Source organism: Solanum verrucosum, unplaced genomic scaffold, assembly GCF_900185275.1.
Source record: "Solanum verrucosum unplaced genomic scaffold, falcon-dt-bn FXZP01000261.1, whole genome shotgun sequence".
NCBI lineage: Eukaryota > Viridiplantae > Streptophyta > Magnoliopsida > Solanales > Solanaceae > Solanum > Solanum verrucosum.
Window position 1 is genome coordinate 1,226,304 of NW_026019969.1, and position 19,455 is coordinate 1,245,758.

The following is a 19,455-nucleotide window of genomic DNA, read 5'->3' on the forward strand; positions in this document are numbered from 1 at the left end:
ATATCATCTACAGGAAAAAAAACTTTTGTTTGTATATAGGTGATACATATATACTTAAATCTCAGTCGTTCATTCATGTTCTTGAACAACAAAGAGCATACTAGCTGATAAAGAAAGGAGAACCCCAGAATTTTCTGCTCCATATTTCATGTCAAGTGTTTTCGAAAACAGTCTCTCTACCTTCACCGGCTAGTGGTAAGATCCACCTACATTCTACCCTTTCCAGACCTCACTTGTGGGTTTACTGAGTATGTTGTTGATATTTCTAGGATTATAGTGTTGTCCTACATGCCTAAATGTATTTTTGTATGCATAATTTGTCTATCCAGTTGTAAAATTCTCCTTTGATATCCTTAGAATTCTTACTATTAATCAAGAATTGAGCTCTGTATTGGCTTTTGTTGCTTATGTATGTGGGCTCTTCAGGGTTGTTGTTTATTTGTGATGCCTTAGTATAAAGATGAAATCTTTGTCTCAGTCAAGTTTCAAGTCTTGTTCTTGAAATGTTTGGAAATTGGGTAATTGATGGAACTTAAATGATTATTTCTTAATGATAGAACTCTTTTGAAACAGTCTTTCTAGTTCATAAGGTAGGAGTAAGGTTTGCGTACACTCTACCCTCCCAGCTCCCACTTGTGGGTCGATGTTCTTGTTGATAAAACCCTTTCTGATTAGTACTATTTATTGTTATCTCAGTAAATGTCTTCCCTAAGTACAGCTCCTATTAGTGGCAGAGCTAGGAATTTATACAAGAGGATTCAAAAATGGTCACATCTAGGATTTTAATCTATGACCTAAAGCAATTTTTGAACTCCCTTTGCCACTTTACTAGAACTTCCCATTACGTTGAGGGAGTTTGGTTTCTCACAATTTTCTCCATTCCTCTCAATAGCTTATATATCACCAAAAATGACTAGTTTTTGCCTGTTTGCACAGGGGGGTTCGATTGAACCCCCTTCTTCAAGCTAGCTCCGCCCCCGACTCCTACTCATGTCACCATAGTGGAATGAGTAATTGATGTTAATTTCTCCTTTTTGCAGGTTCATTGTTAATTTTGTTTCTCTGTGTGGCTATTGTAGATATTTGGGTTGTAAGGCATTGCAGTTTGCACATTCAAAGGGTAGATGGCCTCCTTATCTCTAGCAGTTGGGAATTGTGGAAAAGGTAGAAATGCAGCGGACCTGAGTTCTGAATTTGTGCCACACTTGTCTCTTGGGAGTGAGTTTCTTACCAAAAGGTTGTATGGCCTGAATTTTAAGGATTTGGGAAGTCCCAAAGTGAGGACGAGGAAGAAGTTTCGCATTGGTGCTGAAATAAAAAAGTGGAAGAAGCAGGATTACCCGTGGCATGGTGATATTGATCCAGACACTAAGACACCCTTAAAGTATCTTTCCTACTTTAAGCCTCTTGATGAGAAACCGAAACCAGTCACACTTGCCTTTGAGAAGCCATTGGTTAATTTAGAGAAGCAGCTTATTGAGGTGACTTGCTTACAAATGATGCTTGGTTAGGAACAATTACATTTCATAATGAAATTGATCCACACCTATCTTATATGCCATGACATTAATGTACTGCTGAAAAAGCTAAGTATTTGGTGCAATGTGGCTACTTCATGATTATGGCAATAGAAAGGTAGAATCTTGTGGTACTGATAGTAGTTACTAGAATCATAGAACTAATGCTTTATTCAAATTCATTTCTTGTTCAGGTACGTAGAATGGCCGAAGACACTGGACTAGATTTCACTGATCAGATTTATGCTTTGGAAGCTAAGTATCAACAGGTAAATTCACCTGACTCTTACAATAGGTAGCTGGTTGTATAAGTATGTGTGTTTATCAAAATTTACGTTAGTTTTGAACTAATATGATCTTAAAGAGGGGAATTAACTTTGTTTTCCTTGTATTACCAACTTATGATAATCTGTATACTTAGCATATAGTAAGCATCAGATTAATGGTTATACCTGTGCAAATATGATTATTTGACCAACACTTTCCTGTTCCATTTGATACATATGCCATACTTTCAGGCCCTGAGGGATTTGTACACTCATTTGACACCCATCCAACGGCTCCAAATTGCTCGACACCCTAATAGACCAACTGTTCTAGATCATATACTAAATATGACAGAGAAGGTATACCTTGTGATTTTCTTCTCTTTTCACTATTGTTATTAGCAGCTTTTCTGACAACTCGAGTAATCTCACTCCTATGTCGTGCATGAAGTGGGTAGAGCTCCATGGAGATCGTGCTGGCTATGATGATCCAGCCATGGTGACTGGCATTGGGAGCATTGAAGGTAGAAGTTACCTCTTCATTGGTCATCAGAAAGGTAGAAATACAAAAGAAAACATCATGCGGAACTTTGCAATGCCAACCCCTCATGGGTATGCTTCAAGAATTCTCTTTCACAGCATTATTACTAACTACTATCATTAAGCATTCGTAGTTAATCTGTTCTGTGGGCAATAACAGGTTAAATTGAGGTGTTTTTTTCATTAATCTAGCAACAAGCTAGGCTGTAGTTGTTGCTCATTAGCCTTTCTACATGTTTCCAATTTAATTTTGTTGCTCAAGTCATCAGGGTTTTGGAGAGCCTATGCAACGTTCAGTTGTTTATAGGGGAAAATTGTTTAATTTGATACCTCAAAGTTGGTTCAGGAAAAAGATGGATTGATAACTACTAAGTCTTCGCCTTGCAGCTACAGAAAGGCTTTGAGAATGATGAAATATGCTGATCATCATGGCTTCCCTATTGTTACATTTGTAGACACTCCAGGGGCTTTTGCTGATTTAAGATCTGAAGAGCTAGGTCAGGTGTGAGTCTTTACCTTGACTTTCAAATATTGTGTTATTAGATTACGTTTAACTGGTCATGTAGAATCTATAATCACCTCCAATATTTTCATGCAGGGTGAGGCAATAGCCTACAATTTAAGGGCAATGTTCGGGCTGAAAGTTCCAATCATAACGGTTGTAACTGGTGAAGGTGGTTCAGGCGGCGCTCTTGCCATTGGATGTGCAAACAAGTTGTTAATGTTGGAAAACTCAGCATTTTATGTTGCTAGGTAAGTTTGGTTCATTTGTACTTCTTCCATAACTTTATTTTGCTACTTATCAGGCATTTGACAATTTGAAGAATAAGAAAAGTTCCAAGTTCAAAAATAATTTTTGTGCCTGCAGAAATATAAGCAAGATATGAACTCTCATCTTACTATATCAAGGACCAAAAACATGTTGTGTTAGCTTAAAGACGCGGACACATTGTACATGTGTTGAGGCATAGATTTTGTTGTTGTTTCTTTTACACTTCTTGCATTGTTTCCTTGAATATAGTCTTTGCTATATCTTTACAAAGTTTATGCTTCTCTGACCAGTCCTGAAGCTTGTGCTGCAATATTATGGAAATCTTCACAAGCAGCTCCAAAGGTATACGAGAAAGTTGTTCAAGTTTGTGAAAAAAATGGGTTATCATTACTGAAATTCTGATTGAATAGGCAGCTGAGAAGCTGAGGATCACAGCTCAGGAACATTACAGGCTCCGGATAGCGGATGGAATTATTCCTGTAAAAACTCTCACCATCTATATACTTTTCACCTTTATACTTAATTTGGTTTTAGGTTGGAAAAGATTTAGAATCTATGGTGAAGGGCCATTACTAAAATGCTGGCTTTGTTTGTCATCTCTTGCAGGAACCGCTCGGTGGTGCACATGCTGATCCTTTCTGGGCATCTCAGCAGATTAAACATGCTATTCTCGATGCTATGGCGGTAATACCTTCTGTCTATGGAAACAGACCAAAGGCTAATTCTTTGCTTAGAAAAAGAAATAACTGTATCGACTTATATGGAAATATCAGTGAATTACCAAAGGCCTTTCCACATCGTATCACGGATGGACTGGGGTTAGGTATTAGAATTTCACTTCTGTGGGTTGAGATGGGATAGGATTACAACGTATTGATCCAATGTTTGCTTGCTAACTCTATCTGATGACAAATTTTAACATTTTAGGCCATTCCACTACGTTAGAATTGATCTTAGTTGATTGAAATATCAAATTCCAACATTTCGGTATATTCTGCATTTGACATGTTTTCACTATGGCTTCTTGATTCAGGAACTTGGAAGGATGAATTCTGAACAATTGCTTCACCAACGGATGCTTAAATTTCGTTATATTGGAGGTTTCCAAGAGGGAATACAGGTTGAACCTGAAAGGAAGCGCAACATGAAGCCATCCGAGGCTAACACACCGCCTGCTGATTTGGAATCAGAGCTTGCAAATCTTAAAAAGAAAATTCTAGAAGCTAAGGGACCATCTGATCCTGTTACTATCCAAGTCCTTGAGAAGCTCCAAGAAGATCTAGACAATGAAATGACTAAAGCATTCATAGCTATGGGCTTGGAGGATAAAGTTGAATCTCTTAAACTAGAGTTGCAAAGAGCTCCTAATCCGGATCAACCACTTAACAAGTCTTTGCAGGAGAAAGCCGATAAGATTATGCAAGAATTTAAGCAGAAGTTGTCACAACCTGGGGCGTATCTTGGTTTAAAGCAAAAACTTTACACTGTGAACATGGCTAGCAGGCTCATCGAGCTGAAGAACAAAAGTGAAAAAATAAAAACTGAAGTTAATCAGAAAATTCCAACAACTGTAAAAGCCAAGATAGACCGTTTAAAGACAGCTTCAGAAAAGCTAAGAATTGGGGATTCTTTGGATACAAATCTTGTAGAGGAAGTAGAGAAAGCTAAGAAAGAGCTGGAGGATGTTCTAAGATCAGCCAACCTGGAAATAGTCGGCACGCGCAAAAGGACAAATGTTGCTGTTCCTCCGGAATTGGAAGAGGAGGTGGCTAAGGTAAATGCAGAGATTAAAGAGGAGATGGAAAGAGCAGTGACTAGATCAGGTCTTAGCGAGAAGATTGAAGAGCTGAAGGCAGAGATTGTGAAGGACTCCAACTCAGAAAAGGTAATAGAGCTGGAAACTGAGATAAGGGAGGGTATTGCTGCTACCCTCAGTGTCACCCCAGTGAAGAAAAAGGTTGAAAGTTTGAGAGAAAAACTAGCATCACTCACCAAAGATGATGCGGAAAGTAAAGTGATCTTAGAAAATGGAAGATGGTGAAACTAGCTCATGAGTTTACTCCTTGTGCTATCTTGGGCAAAGTAGTACTTGATTTTGGTTTGGAAGAGTTTTTTCTGGTCCTCCTGAGATATTGTAAGTATTAGTGATTTGTACCTTGATGATTTTGTACTTGTAAGTTGTATTGTAACATATATATGGATTACAGATGTAAAGTTGGTTAGCAGCATAATATGTATGTCCATTTTCTTCTTATATATTTTCCTTTTATTTCTTCTTTGAGACTGAAAATATTGACATACTAGAGCAATCTGAGGACAGTGTCATTAACCTATTTTCATAGATATTTTTCACGTCACAACTAAAACATATGGATGATGTAAGTTATCCACTACATGTGTTGGTGGGAGATAACAAGTATATCCGATGGAATAGTTGAGATGCGTACATGTTCTCGAGCGCGACCTGTTAAGATTTTTTCTCCATGGATGTGCAAGTTCAGTCATTTCCACAAGATATGCCATGAACTTCCAAACATCTTCACAATTGGTCTCAAGTCATCTAAAGCTGCAACACCAATTCTTGCCTTCTTAAATTCTTTATGTATACCTACATCAATAACAAGTACTACTTTACTATGCTTGGAATACAAAGCATAGCAAAAACTCATACCGTCGTGTTATTTTAGCTCATTTCATGTTCGTTAAAAAAATACAAAGTATAGTTTACTTATCTCATACTTTTTTTTAGGATAAATCAATAAAGTATTTTTTAAAACTTTTAATTTTAGGACCAACTAATATGAGACGGAAAGAATAGGATAATATAAAGTCTCCACTAAATTCAAATTGAGTCCTATTTAGTAAAAGGCCGGTGCTCAGTATGCCAAATGCCCCGTTTCAGAAAAAGCTATAAATACATTGACTGCTCTGAAATTTTAATAAATCTCTCCACGCCCTAGACACTTTTGTCCCCATTTTCTTCCATCTCGATTTTTCCTCGAATTTTAGGTGGAATTTTCGTTGTGTTTGTCTCTCACAGCAGTATCGCCGTTGGTTGCCGGAGATCGTACATTCTCGCCGACCTACAAAGTTTTGTGCATAATTGTTTGGATACTTCTTTAGTTTCTTCGAGATACCTAGTTGGTGATGAATCCGAGACCAAGATTTCAATCGCCAGGGATGGAGGGACGTGGAGGCGGCGGCGGCAGCGGCAGCGGCGGGGGGAGTATGCACCCAAATACTAACCCAAACTTTCAAAATAGAAATCCTCAGCAGTATATGCAGAGAGGACCTGCACCCTATCAGCAGCAGCAGCCGCAACAACAACAACAGCATTTTCAGAACCAGCAAACACAGCAGTGGCTTAGAAGAAACCAGTTGCCATCTGCCGATTCCACCGTTGCCGAGGTTGAAAAGAATGTACAATCCGAAGCCGTTGACCAGAGGTAGGGTTTCTTTTCTCCCTTCATTCTCACTTTCTTATGCATAGAATCTAGGAAAAAGTGTGAGATTTAGAGAATTTGTAGTATTAGAGAACCCTAATCTGTCTAACAACTCAAATTATTGAGTATGGTAATGATATGAGCCCGATTAGAGTGAATGGATAGGGGATTCACAGTCTCCCCTAACTAGTTTGGGATAGAGGCTAGTTTTTGTAGTTGTATCACGCATAGATAGTAGAATTTGTTGGAGGAGTTTAAAGTTATTGCCGAACTATAGTTCTGCTTCAAATCCAGACATCAGCTATTTTGTTAATTACTTTACAGCATGGTTGGTACTTTCCACTGAATTACGTAGTTTTTGTTTCTACGTGGTAAGTGAAGAAAATCTGTCAAGTTAGAGAGATTGGTTGAATTGTTGTTTTGGTGGGTGCTGGTCATGGTATTAAAGGTAGCTGACTTGTTTGTATAAATCACCTTCTTACCTAGACTAGGTTGAGTCATCATGTGGGGCTGGAATATAGGGAACTTGTTGATGGATTGAAAAAAAAAGATTATAAATTAGTAGGAAAATGTCAAGAGGCTGTGATCGGTTTTCTTCGAGGTTTCTGTTTTGGGGGGGGGGGGGGTATGCAGATGTTATGTTTGAGTCAAAGCTGATCTGCTTTGGAGGATTAAAGTTAGTGACCTCAATATCATGTGTACATGCATGACTTTCCATGTATACCAACATAAATTGTGGTTCGGTCCAATATCCTGTTCCAATATAGTAGGTAAGCTTGAGCATTGTATTATAATAAACTAAGCTTTGGCCATGAATATAACTAAGCTCAAGCTAGAGTATTCAGCCTTTTGGGTCTCTCAACTAGACTTAGTAGACCAGAAATCTCAAGATAATCACAGATTGCTTATTTTATTAGTTGAGAGGTTTAGGATATATGCCAATTAGTAAAGAGGCCATTTTTCAATATGCAAGATACTGGCAAGTCTAATTTTCTTAAATGCAGTTATACCCATTTGATCCGAGCAGCTATCTTATCATGTTAGCCTAGCAATAGGCTTGCTAGATACTACATCCTCTTAGATTAATTTTATTCGTCTGTTTTGGACTTGAAATATTTTTCTTGTTACATTGTGGTCCACATACACCAAATCAAAGTCCGTGAGACTATCATCCAGACTCCCAAACATTTTTTCTCATAAATCAGACCTTCAACTGCTAACAGCATGTGCTAGCATTTTGTGAAATCAGATTTTTCCAAGAATGACTCTAAGAGTGCTGTGGTTGAAGAGATATTTGTGGATCTCATAATGATGACTACAGACAACATATTCAATGTTAGGGGACAGAGCCTTGCTTAGTTTTCTCATTTTACACAAGTCATTAGTATTGGACCTTTCAAGGGGAAGGGGACCAAAGAATGGTTGCAAGTTGGATGAAACTTTAGCTTCCATATGAAAAATGCTGAGGGAATTGGAGGATTACTAGTATCTTTTCCTTAATAGGGAAAGGAAGGATTATTCTCCCATTGATGGCAAACAGTAAATATCAAGGGAGGATTTTTGTTCTCTCAAAACTTACATTTGATTGATAGAATTAGGATGTTTTTGAGTTTCATGTATCTCGAGTTTGAATTATTTCATTTATTCTGTCGAACATTTCTTAAGCCGTAGTGGGATTAATGATATATCAATTCCTTTTCTTCTCTTTTCCCCTTTGTTCAGTTCACAAGAATGGAAGGCTAGGTTGAAGATACCACTACCTGATACTCGATACAGAACAGAGGTAAATTGGAAATTGTTCTCTGTCCATGTTGTTCAATACATTGTATTCTCTTTGTGACAGTATGTTTGTGGACCATGTTTTTTCTGTTTCTTCCCAATGTCAATTTTCATCTATCTGTCTCATTCTCATACAACACAATGGTTTCACATCCTTCATAGGCAGTTTCATTACTCAATTGTTGCTGAAAACTTGAATCATAAGTTACTTGCCATAAGAAATGAGGTGGCCTTCTAGCATTCTCATAAACTATTAGCTTGAGACTTGAGCCATGAAATTTGTCATAGAATGCTTGCATGTAAAAGAAAAAATCCTTTAAGTGATCACCATTGTGATGAACCAACGAAGAAAGTAGGCTATCTTTTGGGACAAAAGGACTGATGTTTCTCTAGCTGAGATTTTCCATTAGCTAAGCAGTTCAGCTTGTGTCTGTCATTTTCCCCTTTTTGGCATTCCTCACCCATGATATTATTGATCTAACTCTCTAATGTGCTCTTGAGGACCTCTTAAGTGCTCGTGTCTAATTTAATCCATTAGAGAACGAGATCATTTGACAATTAACTGGAAATACAAAACAAAATTGCTTATGTAGAGTTGCTGAAAGATGTCTATTACTCCCGCAAATGCTAGAAAGTGACGATATTCATATGATATGTAGCAGTAGCATTGTAAGTCTACATTTCTAATCATCTACACATGATTTAACAGCCTTCACCTCTAGGAATCTCTGGTACTTACATGTCATGATTGTATTCCAGGCTGAGCACAACATCCTTATGAATTATTCATACAAGTGCTAGAGAGTTTGAGGCTATTCATTTGATGTGTATCATAGCATTTTAAATCTATATGTATAAATTTCTACATATTTTAACAGTAATTTGATGCACAAATAGTAATATCTTAGCTATGATATTGTGCTCACCGGTTGTTGAGTTATCAGTCTGTCTTCCTTGATGTGGTTTGCTTACTCCCTGATTGTTTTTCTTTTCTTTTCTGGATCTAGGAGAACTTCTGTAATTATGTAGTGTTGTTTATGAGGTTATTTCTGGCTGTTCTGCATTACTGATTGTCTTCACGGCTACTTACAAAAAAATGATTTTTTCGCTGCTACTTTTTCTTGCAGGATGTGACAGCAACTAAAGGAAATGAGTTTGAAGACTACTTTCTTAAGCGTGAACTGCTTATGGGAATTTATGAAAAGGGCTTTGAGAGACCATCACCAATCCAGGAGGAGAGCATTCCAATTGCTCTGACTGGAAGTGACATTTTGGCTAGGGCCAAAAATGGAACTGGGAAGACTGCTTCCTTCTGCATTCCTGCTTTAGAGAAAATTGATCAAGACAAGAATGTGATTCAAGGTTCGTATCTAAGCATTTTATAGTAGTTATACTGTGACCTCTCTAGTGCTTGACTGCTTGTAGAGCTGCAACTGAACTAAGCTTTGCATACTAGTTCATGTTGAGTAGCTAGAAAAGCTTTGGCATAATCTTGTTGGGGCTTTAAGTTTAAAGCAGAAATAACATGTGGGCTTTAACAAAGAAAAGGTCATGGCGAAAAAATACTTTATGTTTTTTGATAACCAAAAGGAAGAGTAAGCAACACACTAGTAGAAAATGAAATATATATGTAATGCAACAAAAAATAACTACAAACACAAACAACAACTAGTTGGACAATAAGAATTGAAACAACTATAATTAACACTCTGTTTGGATGGTTGTTACTCATTGTTTCATAACGTATCAATATGTATTGTATTGTGTTGTATTGTAGCAGCTATAACACGAGTATAAAAACGTACCCACTAGAACAGTTTATCTTACAACTCATCAAAATCCAGAAAAAACTCAAAAAAATTCGAAAAAAGTCTTTTTTGATTGGATGGGAATGAATGAAAAAATATTTAATCGTCGTACTGTATCGTTTCAATGAATACAATGTTTGGATAGATTGTATCGTTCTCCGTCGTTGCATAATGTAGACATCAACAATTTGAATGATAAAGAGTACATGGTAGAGCTACCTTAAAAAGGTAGGGTAAAAAATAAAATATGATTATTAAATAATAAGTAAAGACAAAAATGAGAAGAAAATATTAAGGTAACAACGCGATCATACCTAATTGGTCGTTACACAAAATGGGACTTTTCGTTGTCACCTTACAATAGATTTAATGATACGATACAATAAAATTTAATTAAAGTAACAATCAAAACAAACATTGTATTCAAACTAACAGTACAGTGCGGGTAACAACCATCTAAACAAGGTGTAAGCGAAAAAATCATATCTATCAAGGTTAGAAACCCTTAAATTTCTGATTTTAGATGAAAAGATGTAGTTCTATATTATTTGGAGCTAGTTTCTTATGCTAAAATTTTAAATTCTCATCCTTAGTACTAAAAATATATTCACACACTTCTTAACAATTTATATTAGTTTACGAACTATTTGTATTGTCTATTATTTCTCTTTTAAAGACAGGGACTACGGAAGTGAGGTGCAAACCTCTGATAACCTTTGACAACACTGCCTCAAGTGGAATCCCATTTTTCCTTTTTATGGGAATTGCAATGTAATGGTTTTCATGTATGCATATTACATTTAATCACCTAAAGTCCTGAACCTAAAATCTCTTTGAATCAATTTTATGGTGTTAATTGCACTGACAATTTACAATTGTGGAAGATTAGTAATTACTTGTAAAAAATATCAAGTAACGTAGTAATAAATACTGGAACTTTTGGTTCTTGCAAATAAATACTCTGAATTTCAATTCCCATATTGAAAGGAATTTTTCTTTTCCATGTCACAATATTTTGAACTTAAATCCAAAACCATGCTTGTAAACTACTTGTTTTCAGAAAGAAGGAAAAAAACTCTCGTAAACACATTCATATACTGTATGAAGTTGATCTGAGTTTAGTCTAGTTAAGTTCAATTTTGCTTTGACGCTCAACAGTTGTGAGCATAAGCTTGGGCTGGCTTATTTACTGGTGATCTAAGTTCAGGCCTTCCTTCATTTTGCTGACTCATTCAGAGTTCTAAGTTATTGTAGAACCATTTTCAGATTGTCTTGCACATTCCATGACCTCATTAATAATGCATGTATGTCACTTAGATTTAACAAGTGTACTAGATCATATTGTCTCAATGCTGACCTGCCATAGCAAGTTTTAGCTTAGAAACATGTGTTGCTGGCCTTTTCCTGTCACATATAGTCTTATGTTGCTACGTTACTTTGCTACACATGAAATATCGTGCTGTGAATATCTTGCTTTTATTTTGGTTTGGTGCAAGCTATTTTTTGTATAGTTTGCTATGATATAACTTATAATTGGTCCTAACATATTTTTAGCATCCCTGCAAATTAAGAGGAAAATGTGTAGTATTTCCCTAGTTGTGCAACTATAGTTTACTCCGTGTTCGTTTCTGACTGTTGTTTGGTGCTTCCATATTCAGCTATTATTCTTGTCCCAACTCGAGAATTGGCCCTCCAAACATCTCAAGTTTGTAAAGAACTTGGGAAGCACCTAAAAATTCAAGTCATGGTTACCACTGGGGGGACTAGCTTAAAGGACGACATAATGAGACTGTATCAGCCAGTTCATTTACTTGTTGGAACTCCTGGAAGAATTCTTGACCTTGCAAAAAAGGGGGTGTGCGTTTTGAAAGATTGCTCCATGTTTATCATGGATGAGGTAATCCTTTTTTGAGTAAATAAATCAGAGTATTAATGCCCGATTGTCTCCTGAAGATATGTTTTGAATGCACAAGCGATGACAAAATGCTTAAATTTTTTGATAAGCTTATTATTTATAGACTACACTTCATGTGCAATATAGGTGAAGTTTTAATCAATTCAAGATCTTTGATGCAGTCAGTTTTATTTTTGATGTTGAGAAACTATCAGCGATTTGGGCTAAGATTACTTATGATTCTACCTTACAATCTTCAAAGTCTTGATGCAAGTTTCTGGCATGTTGAGAGTTTTTTTTTGCAATGGCTACCTTACATGAGTTGATTGGGATTGGATAAATCGTTTTCTGCTTGTCCTTCCTGGCAAGACAGCATACATAATTCTAAATTCACCTGTGTTTACTTTTGTCCTTCAGGCGGATAAGCTTCTTTCGCCAGAATTCCAACCTTCCATCGAGCAGCTGATCCGCTTCGTACCTGCAAATCGCCAGATTTTGATGTTTTCTGCAACATTTCCTGTCACTGTCAAGGACTTTAAAGAAAGATATTTGCGCAAGCCATATGTTATCAACCTCATGGATGAACTTACGCTCAAGGGTATAACACAATTTTATGCTTTCGTTGAAGAAAGACAGAAGATTCACTGCCTTAACACTCTCTTCTCAAAGGTAGTCCTAGTTTTACTATGGATTGTAGGTGTTAAAATTAGCGCAATGTGCACATGCTAACCAATTTCTATCTGTTTTTCCGGTGCAGCTTCAAATTAACCAATCAATTATTTTTTGCAACTCTGTAAATCGTGTGGAACTTCTTGCCAAGAAGATTACTGAGCTGGGCTATTCATGCTTCTACATTCATGCTAAAATGCTTCAAGATCATAGGAACAGGGTGTTTCATGACTTCCGTAATGGTGCCTGCAGGAACCTTGTTTGTACTGGTATGACTATTGCATCTGTTCAACTAGTATGGTTAATAATTGATGTGTTCATGTGTTAAATGTGAATATTAGAATTCAATGTTATTTATTGGTACTTCTAAGTACATAGTAGTTCTTTAAACCATGCGGCTTATTCTACGAGTTTCTGTTCATAATATGTTCTCACCTAGGCAAATATCATGAGAAATATCGATGCCGGGTGTATTGTGGTGTAACTCGTTTGGTTGCAAGTGCCCCGTTGTTGGGTCAGATTGCATGTACTTATTATCTGACCAAACATGGTGCTATATGTAGTTGCATCGTTTTAGTTAGTGTTGATCAGGTGAAATTTCTAGCTCTTTTGGTTGAGTCGTGGGGGGAGGGGGGATTAAACTAGATGCTACTCAGAGTTTATGCATTTCCTTGCTGGAATATGTGGCTTTACTTATTCCATGTTGTGATATTCTTGGTGTTGCTGAGCTCTCTTACATGGTATGCCATCCATTTGTTTATTTTGTAATGAATGATTCTCACATTGCTCTTAAATGATGAATTTTGACTTTATCTTTCATTATTCTTATTCTTTTACGAGGATCAGCACGTGTTCCTGTGATACAATGTCTATTTTGTTAATTGTTTGATTTAGTAACTCTGTGTTCTTTCATGATGGGACAGATTTGTTTACTAGAGGAATAGATATTCAAGCAGTCAATGTTGTTATCAATTTTGATTTCCCTAAGAACTCAGAAACGTATTTGCACAGGGTATGCACTACAGATCTTTGATCTTGCTTATTGACTTATCTATCTGTTTGTGCTATTTTCTCATTGATAATTGCTTTTGCAGGTTGGACGGTCAGGGAGATTTGGACACCTTGGTTTAGCTGTTAGCCTGATTACTTTTGAGGATCGCTTCAATTTGTATGCATTAATTATGTTCATTTCTTTTATGCTAGGTCATTTAGTTTCCATATGCTGGTTTCTGATGATACTGGTTGTATCTATCTGACTGACAGGTACAGAATTGAACAAGAACTAGGAACAGAGATCAAGCAAATTCCTCCACAGATAGATCAAGCTATATATTGTCAATGAGCAGTGTAACTGTGGTTGATGGTGCTGCCAGTGGGTAAGTATTTATAATAGAGATGTTTTGTGTATGCAGTTTGTTAAGTTGCTGGGTACAGCTTCCCTGAGGATTTTCGATATGCAGTCCAGACAGTTATCTCTTTTGTCAGTTTTAGTAGCCCATCAATCTTGGGTAGTTTAATTTAATTGCATTGAAGGTGGTAGGCTAATATTTGGAATATTACGTTCTTATTCCTGTGCTTTTTACAAAAATTACACAATATTCTCTTTTGATGTGTGGCCATACTCCATATTGGAAGTTGAAAGGAGTAGAACTTTCACTGTTTGTTTCTCGCATTGTGTGACTAGAAGCTCCTCTTGTTTTTCTGAATGATATTGTTTGCTCATTTGCATAGGGAACATGTTGATTTCACCAGATGAACATTTTCTCGATTAATCTTCTTTACTTTAAATCAGTTTAAGCTTTTCAGCTCTAGAACAGTCTATTCAGGAAATTTTGGTTGGAAAATAGATAAAGCTGTGTAAGACAAAGTGCTGGTTTTATTTGTAACCATGTGTTGTCTGGAAAATTTTGGACTCTGGTGGTGTTATTTTTCTGATTAGTTGAGTGCTGTTAAAATGACAAGAATAAGAAAGGTAGGCAAAACGAAAAGGTTTCAAAATAGAATCAATTAGTTTATGTAATAACAACCTTCAAAAGTTCTTGAAATGGCAAAAGACAACATCATGCTAAGTTGTTCTTAGCTTCTTGTTTCAAGTTATCTTATCAAGCTTGTTTTGCTGATAGCACTTCACTTTAACCTTCAAAACAAGAATGAGAGGAGAAAGGGAATAAATTTTTTTGAGCTCATGCTTTCTTGCAGAGATGCCAGATTTCACTTTCTGAGGGTGTGCGACTCCAGAGTTTAAAAGAGGAACTTGGCAGATTCATGGTTGTGGAACAACAAAAATGCATATTAGATGTCGGGCTTCTAATGACTAAAGAATCAAATGGTACATATTGACATTCAATCGGTCCTCAGTAACTGCGCCTATCTTTTGTTGGGCATCTGGATTATGTGTATTTGGCACTTCTTGTTGTTTCCTTTGCTCTGTATATCTGTTGGAAACTGTCAGAGTATTTAGCCTTTTCTTCGATCTGTGTTTGCGGAGCACATGGGTTCAGTGTTTGGGCATTGTCCTGGAGAAGTGGTGCCTAAGGATATAATGAAACATCTTAAATGATGGAAAGGAGTTTGGCTGAATTGATTGTGAGATGAGGATCAGATATCCAATAAATATCCAACTGCACATTTGTTTACCAAAGTTTGTCTAGCCCGTCTTTGAAGGGCTCTGCACTTTTCCTTTATAGCTTTTTCTCTTGTTGTGTTATGTTTTAGAACACTTGACAGTGTTGCTTTCTTCATGGGTGTAGTAGTCAATTTGGCTGATTTTGAAGAGTATGATCCTATTGTAGCGCTTTGTCTTTGTTTCTTCTTGTGTGGATACTGTTCTCCTTTTCTAATACCTTAAAATGGAGAACGCTTTGCTGTAAAAGAAGTTTTTTTTCCCAGCATTAAGCTTCGCTGCAAAATTCAGTCCTTTTCCCTACCACAGTAACCACCCGAGGGTTTATCCTCAATAGCCTCCCTTCTTACCCTATCCGAAACAGCCTCACTATAGTTGGTATGTTGATGTTCCTGCTGTGATGACCGGTTTGAGTCCTTAGCCTTTAAAACTCTTTACATCTTATGATATGCTACTATATGAAAAAGCCCTTTCTATATGGCGGTGCAGTTTTTATGCAGGATGAGCTTCTACTCCGTTTATCTTTTATTGGTAAAGTAGCGTGACGCTACTTTTCATGCATCTTGTTCTCCATAATCATAAAGGTTACTAGGTGGATGATGATTTCATATGAGGAAGTTATCTTTTGATGCCTGGTTGCTAGAAAATTAATTTTCATATAACTACCTTGACTTTAAACTTCATATTACTTGCTTCGAGTAACACTTAGATATATTATTATTGATACTAAAAACAGTATCAAGATGTTCTTCGATATGCTAATATTGCTATTAATTTTTTATGTTGTATACTACTTTGGAAAACAATTTTTTATTTACCAATCAAATGTTGAAAAATATTTTGATGAAAATAATTATGTCATCTCCAGTTCTCTACCCCTCAAAGGAGGGCAAGTTAAAATGATATATTTTGATTTTTTTTAACGAAAAACCTGTTTGGGTATGTATGAGAGAATCAATGGTTTTTCAGACCATTTGGTTGCAGAAAGTTTTTGATGAAGCTTATATATTTATATAGTACATTAACTCCCTATAATTCAATTTTGCGATTTTATTCCTTTATTGAACATTATAAAAAGGTTGAAGTTATTTTATTTCTACAACAGATTTTCAAATATATTAACTTACTCGAATTTTTAAGGCGTTGATCCGCTATTATTCTAGGATTTAATTTAACTTTTTGTCATTACTTTAATATTTATTCAAGAGTGATGCACGGTTTTACCTTAAAGTTCTTTTTTATTCTTCAAGACAGACAGTTATTAAATAATGCTTTATTTATTAGTAATTTTTGGAAGGGGTTTATTTATTGTTGTGGCGAGTCAAATGTGGAACACGGAAATAGGACGGCGTGGAGTAAATGAAAAATCAAAGTTAAAATTGACTGCATTTATTTCACTGACTAGTGACTATGATAAGACCTTCGGTGACTGCAGATAGCATTGGAAATTTTTTCAAGTACCAACTAATGGAGATATTATGTTCACTAGTGTCTAGTGATAGTAGTTATGGTGGCGGTCGGTGATAGTGGCTAGTAGTGGTGATGGTAATCGGTGCTAGTGGCTAGTAGTAGTTATGGTAATTTGTGCTAGTTAGATATATAGTGATGGTATAAGTTAATGATGGTATTGATGGTTGTTGGCGGCGATGTTAGTCGTGATGGTGAAGACTGATGATTGTGGATAGAGTAATGGTGAAAATAATCGATATAGAAATATTGTTGACATCATAATGACCATCATCACCAACTATCAGTTATCATTACTAACCACTTTGAATGTAATAACCAAAAGTTCTTTAGTGAAATCTCACCTATAAAACTTATTTTATTTTACTCTCACGAAAAAGTCATTATCTTCATTTCTTAAAAAAAATATTTAACCAATCAAACATAAAAAAACGAAAAACATTTTCCTCAGCATGGTTAAGAAATAAACTAAAATTTATTTAATTAGTAGAGTCATTTAGCACTTAGCAGGGTAGGGGCCCTGGAGTCATTGTGACCTATCACGAGAAAAAGATTCTTCCTTTATTGCCTGTTTGTGTGTTCCCTCTAGTCATACAATTCATCTTCTCCATTAATACATGTCTATATATATGTGTGTTTGTGGGGTGGGGGGGGGGGGGGGTTGCTCTATTTATATTTATGATGTACCCTCCCTTTTCTTTCTTTATTATATACTATATGGTGTCCATGCATTTATCTATCTATATATGAAAATTAAATGTTACTCCATAATTGTCGGAACTATTTTTTGTTTAATTACACATCATTATACAGGATTATATAAATCTAAAATATTCTACTTTATCTACTCTATTCAACGACAACATACCTAGTATAAGACTCGATTGATTGATTATAATATCAAATAGATATAAATTTGATATAGAGTATTAATATTGATTTAGTTGATCAAAGTTCAATTGACAAGTATCTTTGTCATACCCTATATGACATGTAAAGATTAGTTGTAGACTTGTAGTCAAATGTCTACACATATGTTTTTCATACATAGCTTACCTGTAACACCCCGCTATTCGAAAGAACTAGAATTAGAAGGAAATCGTTTTTGAAAATAATTAAATTTGGAAAGTTTGACAAAGTTAAGCTAAGTATGAGTTTCAGGTCAACTTCAAACTACCATAACTCTTAGCTCATGATGAGTTAGGTGTGCTACAAGATACCGTAGGAAAGCTATTTGAATTATCTTTCCAACGCCGCCGAGTTTGCTCAGTTCGAGTTCGTATGAGGGAGATATGCCCATTTAAAGTTGGGTTGTCTAGATAAGAAAAGTCAAAACCGGATTTTAGAAGGGTATTATGGTCTTTTCACTACCCAATTAATTAAATCCGTTTTTAGTAATTACTTAGGGGTCTAAACTCAATTGGGTCAGTTTACTCACTCAAAGATTTCACGCTAGGGTTTTAGAGAGAAGAACTCAAGAGAGAAGAGAAGAGGAAAGTCAAGATTTGTAGTCTGATTTCGTCAAGGATTTGATCCTACGAGGTATGTGAGACTTTTATAACGTTGGGTTTTCGTTCACCCACGTGTCAAACATGTTTATTTCAGCGTGAAGTCGTCCTAAAAGTATTAGAAGTTTGAATGTTCTTGGTGTGTGTTCATGAATTGCTTTCGTTCTTGAATTTGGGTTGAGATTGAGGAGTTACTTGAGGTTATAGTGTTGTTTCCTTGAGTTGTTTGAGTTAGATTCTTGTGTATACATACTGGGTATCTGAATCTAAAGAGAATTTGAGAAAAAGAATCGAGTTTAGGCGAATTAGGGTTAGAAAACGAAGAAGGAACAAGTCAGGCAAATCTGGCTACCAGGTCCGCGTCGTGGACCTGTTCCTCAGGATAGGAAATTTTCTCTCTGCGTCGCGGAGTGATCACGTACCCTTCTGCCTCAAAATTTATTTTTCGACCAAATATTTAAATGCATCTCTGCGTCGCGGACTTACTTCCAGACAGTGATTTCTTGATCGTTTCTCATGTTTGACTATCTAAAAACACTCCTAAACATTATGAGATCTTTCCTATCACAAATCACAATCCTTGAATCCATAAATTCAAATTCAAGGAAAGTTAAGAGCCAAGTCAAGAGAAGTTCATAGAGTCTTCCAAAAGTCTTTTACAAATGTTTTAACTTTGTTTTAAGACCCGAGTTTTGAGTTGAGTAAAGAGTAAAGATTGAAGTTCATTTCTTCAAAAAAGTATATCGGGACTATGTATTCCAAAGAGTAAAATGTTTTCACATTTAAACAAGAAAGGAAACTGAGATTTCCAAAAGACCCTTTGAGCTAGTTTTCAGTAAAGAGTAAATGTTTTCACAATTATGAAAGAGAGCCTTCGGGCTAGTTTTTGAGTAATTATCTCAAACCATAGAGTTGTGTTTTTAAACATATGAGCTAGTATATTTTGGGAGTAGTATTGAGCACCGATATGGGGGAGAGTTCAGACAACTCCCGGCCCCCATAAACCATGTAGCCACCATGGGTAGAAAAGGGTCATACTTTTTAGATGATTCCTTAGTGTTTTTTAGCATAGACTAGTGGATCCACTTAGTAGTCAGGTTTTATACCCTCGGCAAGGTATAGGACGGCCTTAGCAGCGTGAGGCAAAACGCTATATCATCACATTAGCT

General features: G+C 36.2%; 3 protein-coding genes across 4 annotated transcripts in view; 2 read left to right on the top strand and 1 right to left on the bottom strand.

The window, feature by feature from the left end:
* Nucleotides 1-19,455, bottom strand: part of LOC125815581 (uncharacterized) — a 120,372-nt gene that overhangs the window by 32,082 nt on the left and 68,835 nt on the right. The gene's annotated exons all lie outside the window — the stretch shown is intronic.
* Nucleotides 943-5,349, top strand: LOC125815562 (acetyl-coenzyme A carboxylase carboxyl transferase subunit alpha, chloroplastic-like). Of its 2 annotated transcripts, none has more exons than XM_049495061.1 (10): nucleotides 943-1,481; nucleotides 1,712-1,786; nucleotides 2,036-2,143; nucleotides 2,235-2,395; nucleotides 2,711-2,825; nucleotides 2,922-3,076; nucleotides 3,386-3,437; nucleotides 3,506-3,574; nucleotides 3,702-3,779; nucleotides 4,129-5,349. In XM_049495061.1, exons 1-10 carry the CDS (start codon nucleotides 1,125-1,127, stop codon nucleotides 5,134-5,136), a joined length of 2,178 nt encoding a protein of 725 aa, XP_049351018.1. In that variant the 5' UTR covers nucleotides 943-1,124; the 3' UTR covers nucleotides 5,137-5,349. The 2 variants fall into 2 exon arrangements, with proteins under 2 accessions (XP_049351018.1, XP_049351019.1); XM_049495062.1 differs by having other exon boundaries at nucleotides 1,429-1,635; nucleotides 4,129-5,243.
* On the top strand, nucleotides 5,994-15,493 carry LOC125815569 (DEAD-box ATP-dependent RNA helicase 8-like). Its single transcript, XM_049495069.1, has 10 exons — nucleotides 5,994-6,541; nucleotides 8,261-8,321; nucleotides 9,445-9,679; nucleotides 11,784-12,022; nucleotides 12,437-12,688; nucleotides 12,777-12,957; nucleotides 13,612-13,700; nucleotides 13,783-13,856; nucleotides 13,952-14,064; nucleotides 14,888-15,493. Exons 1-9 carry the CDS (start codon nucleotides 6,243-6,245, stop codon nucleotides 14,028-14,030), a joined length of 1,509 nt encoding a protein of 502 aa, XP_049351026.1. The 5' UTR covers nucleotides 5,994-6,242; the 3' UTR covers nucleotides 14,031-14,064; nucleotides 14,888-15,493.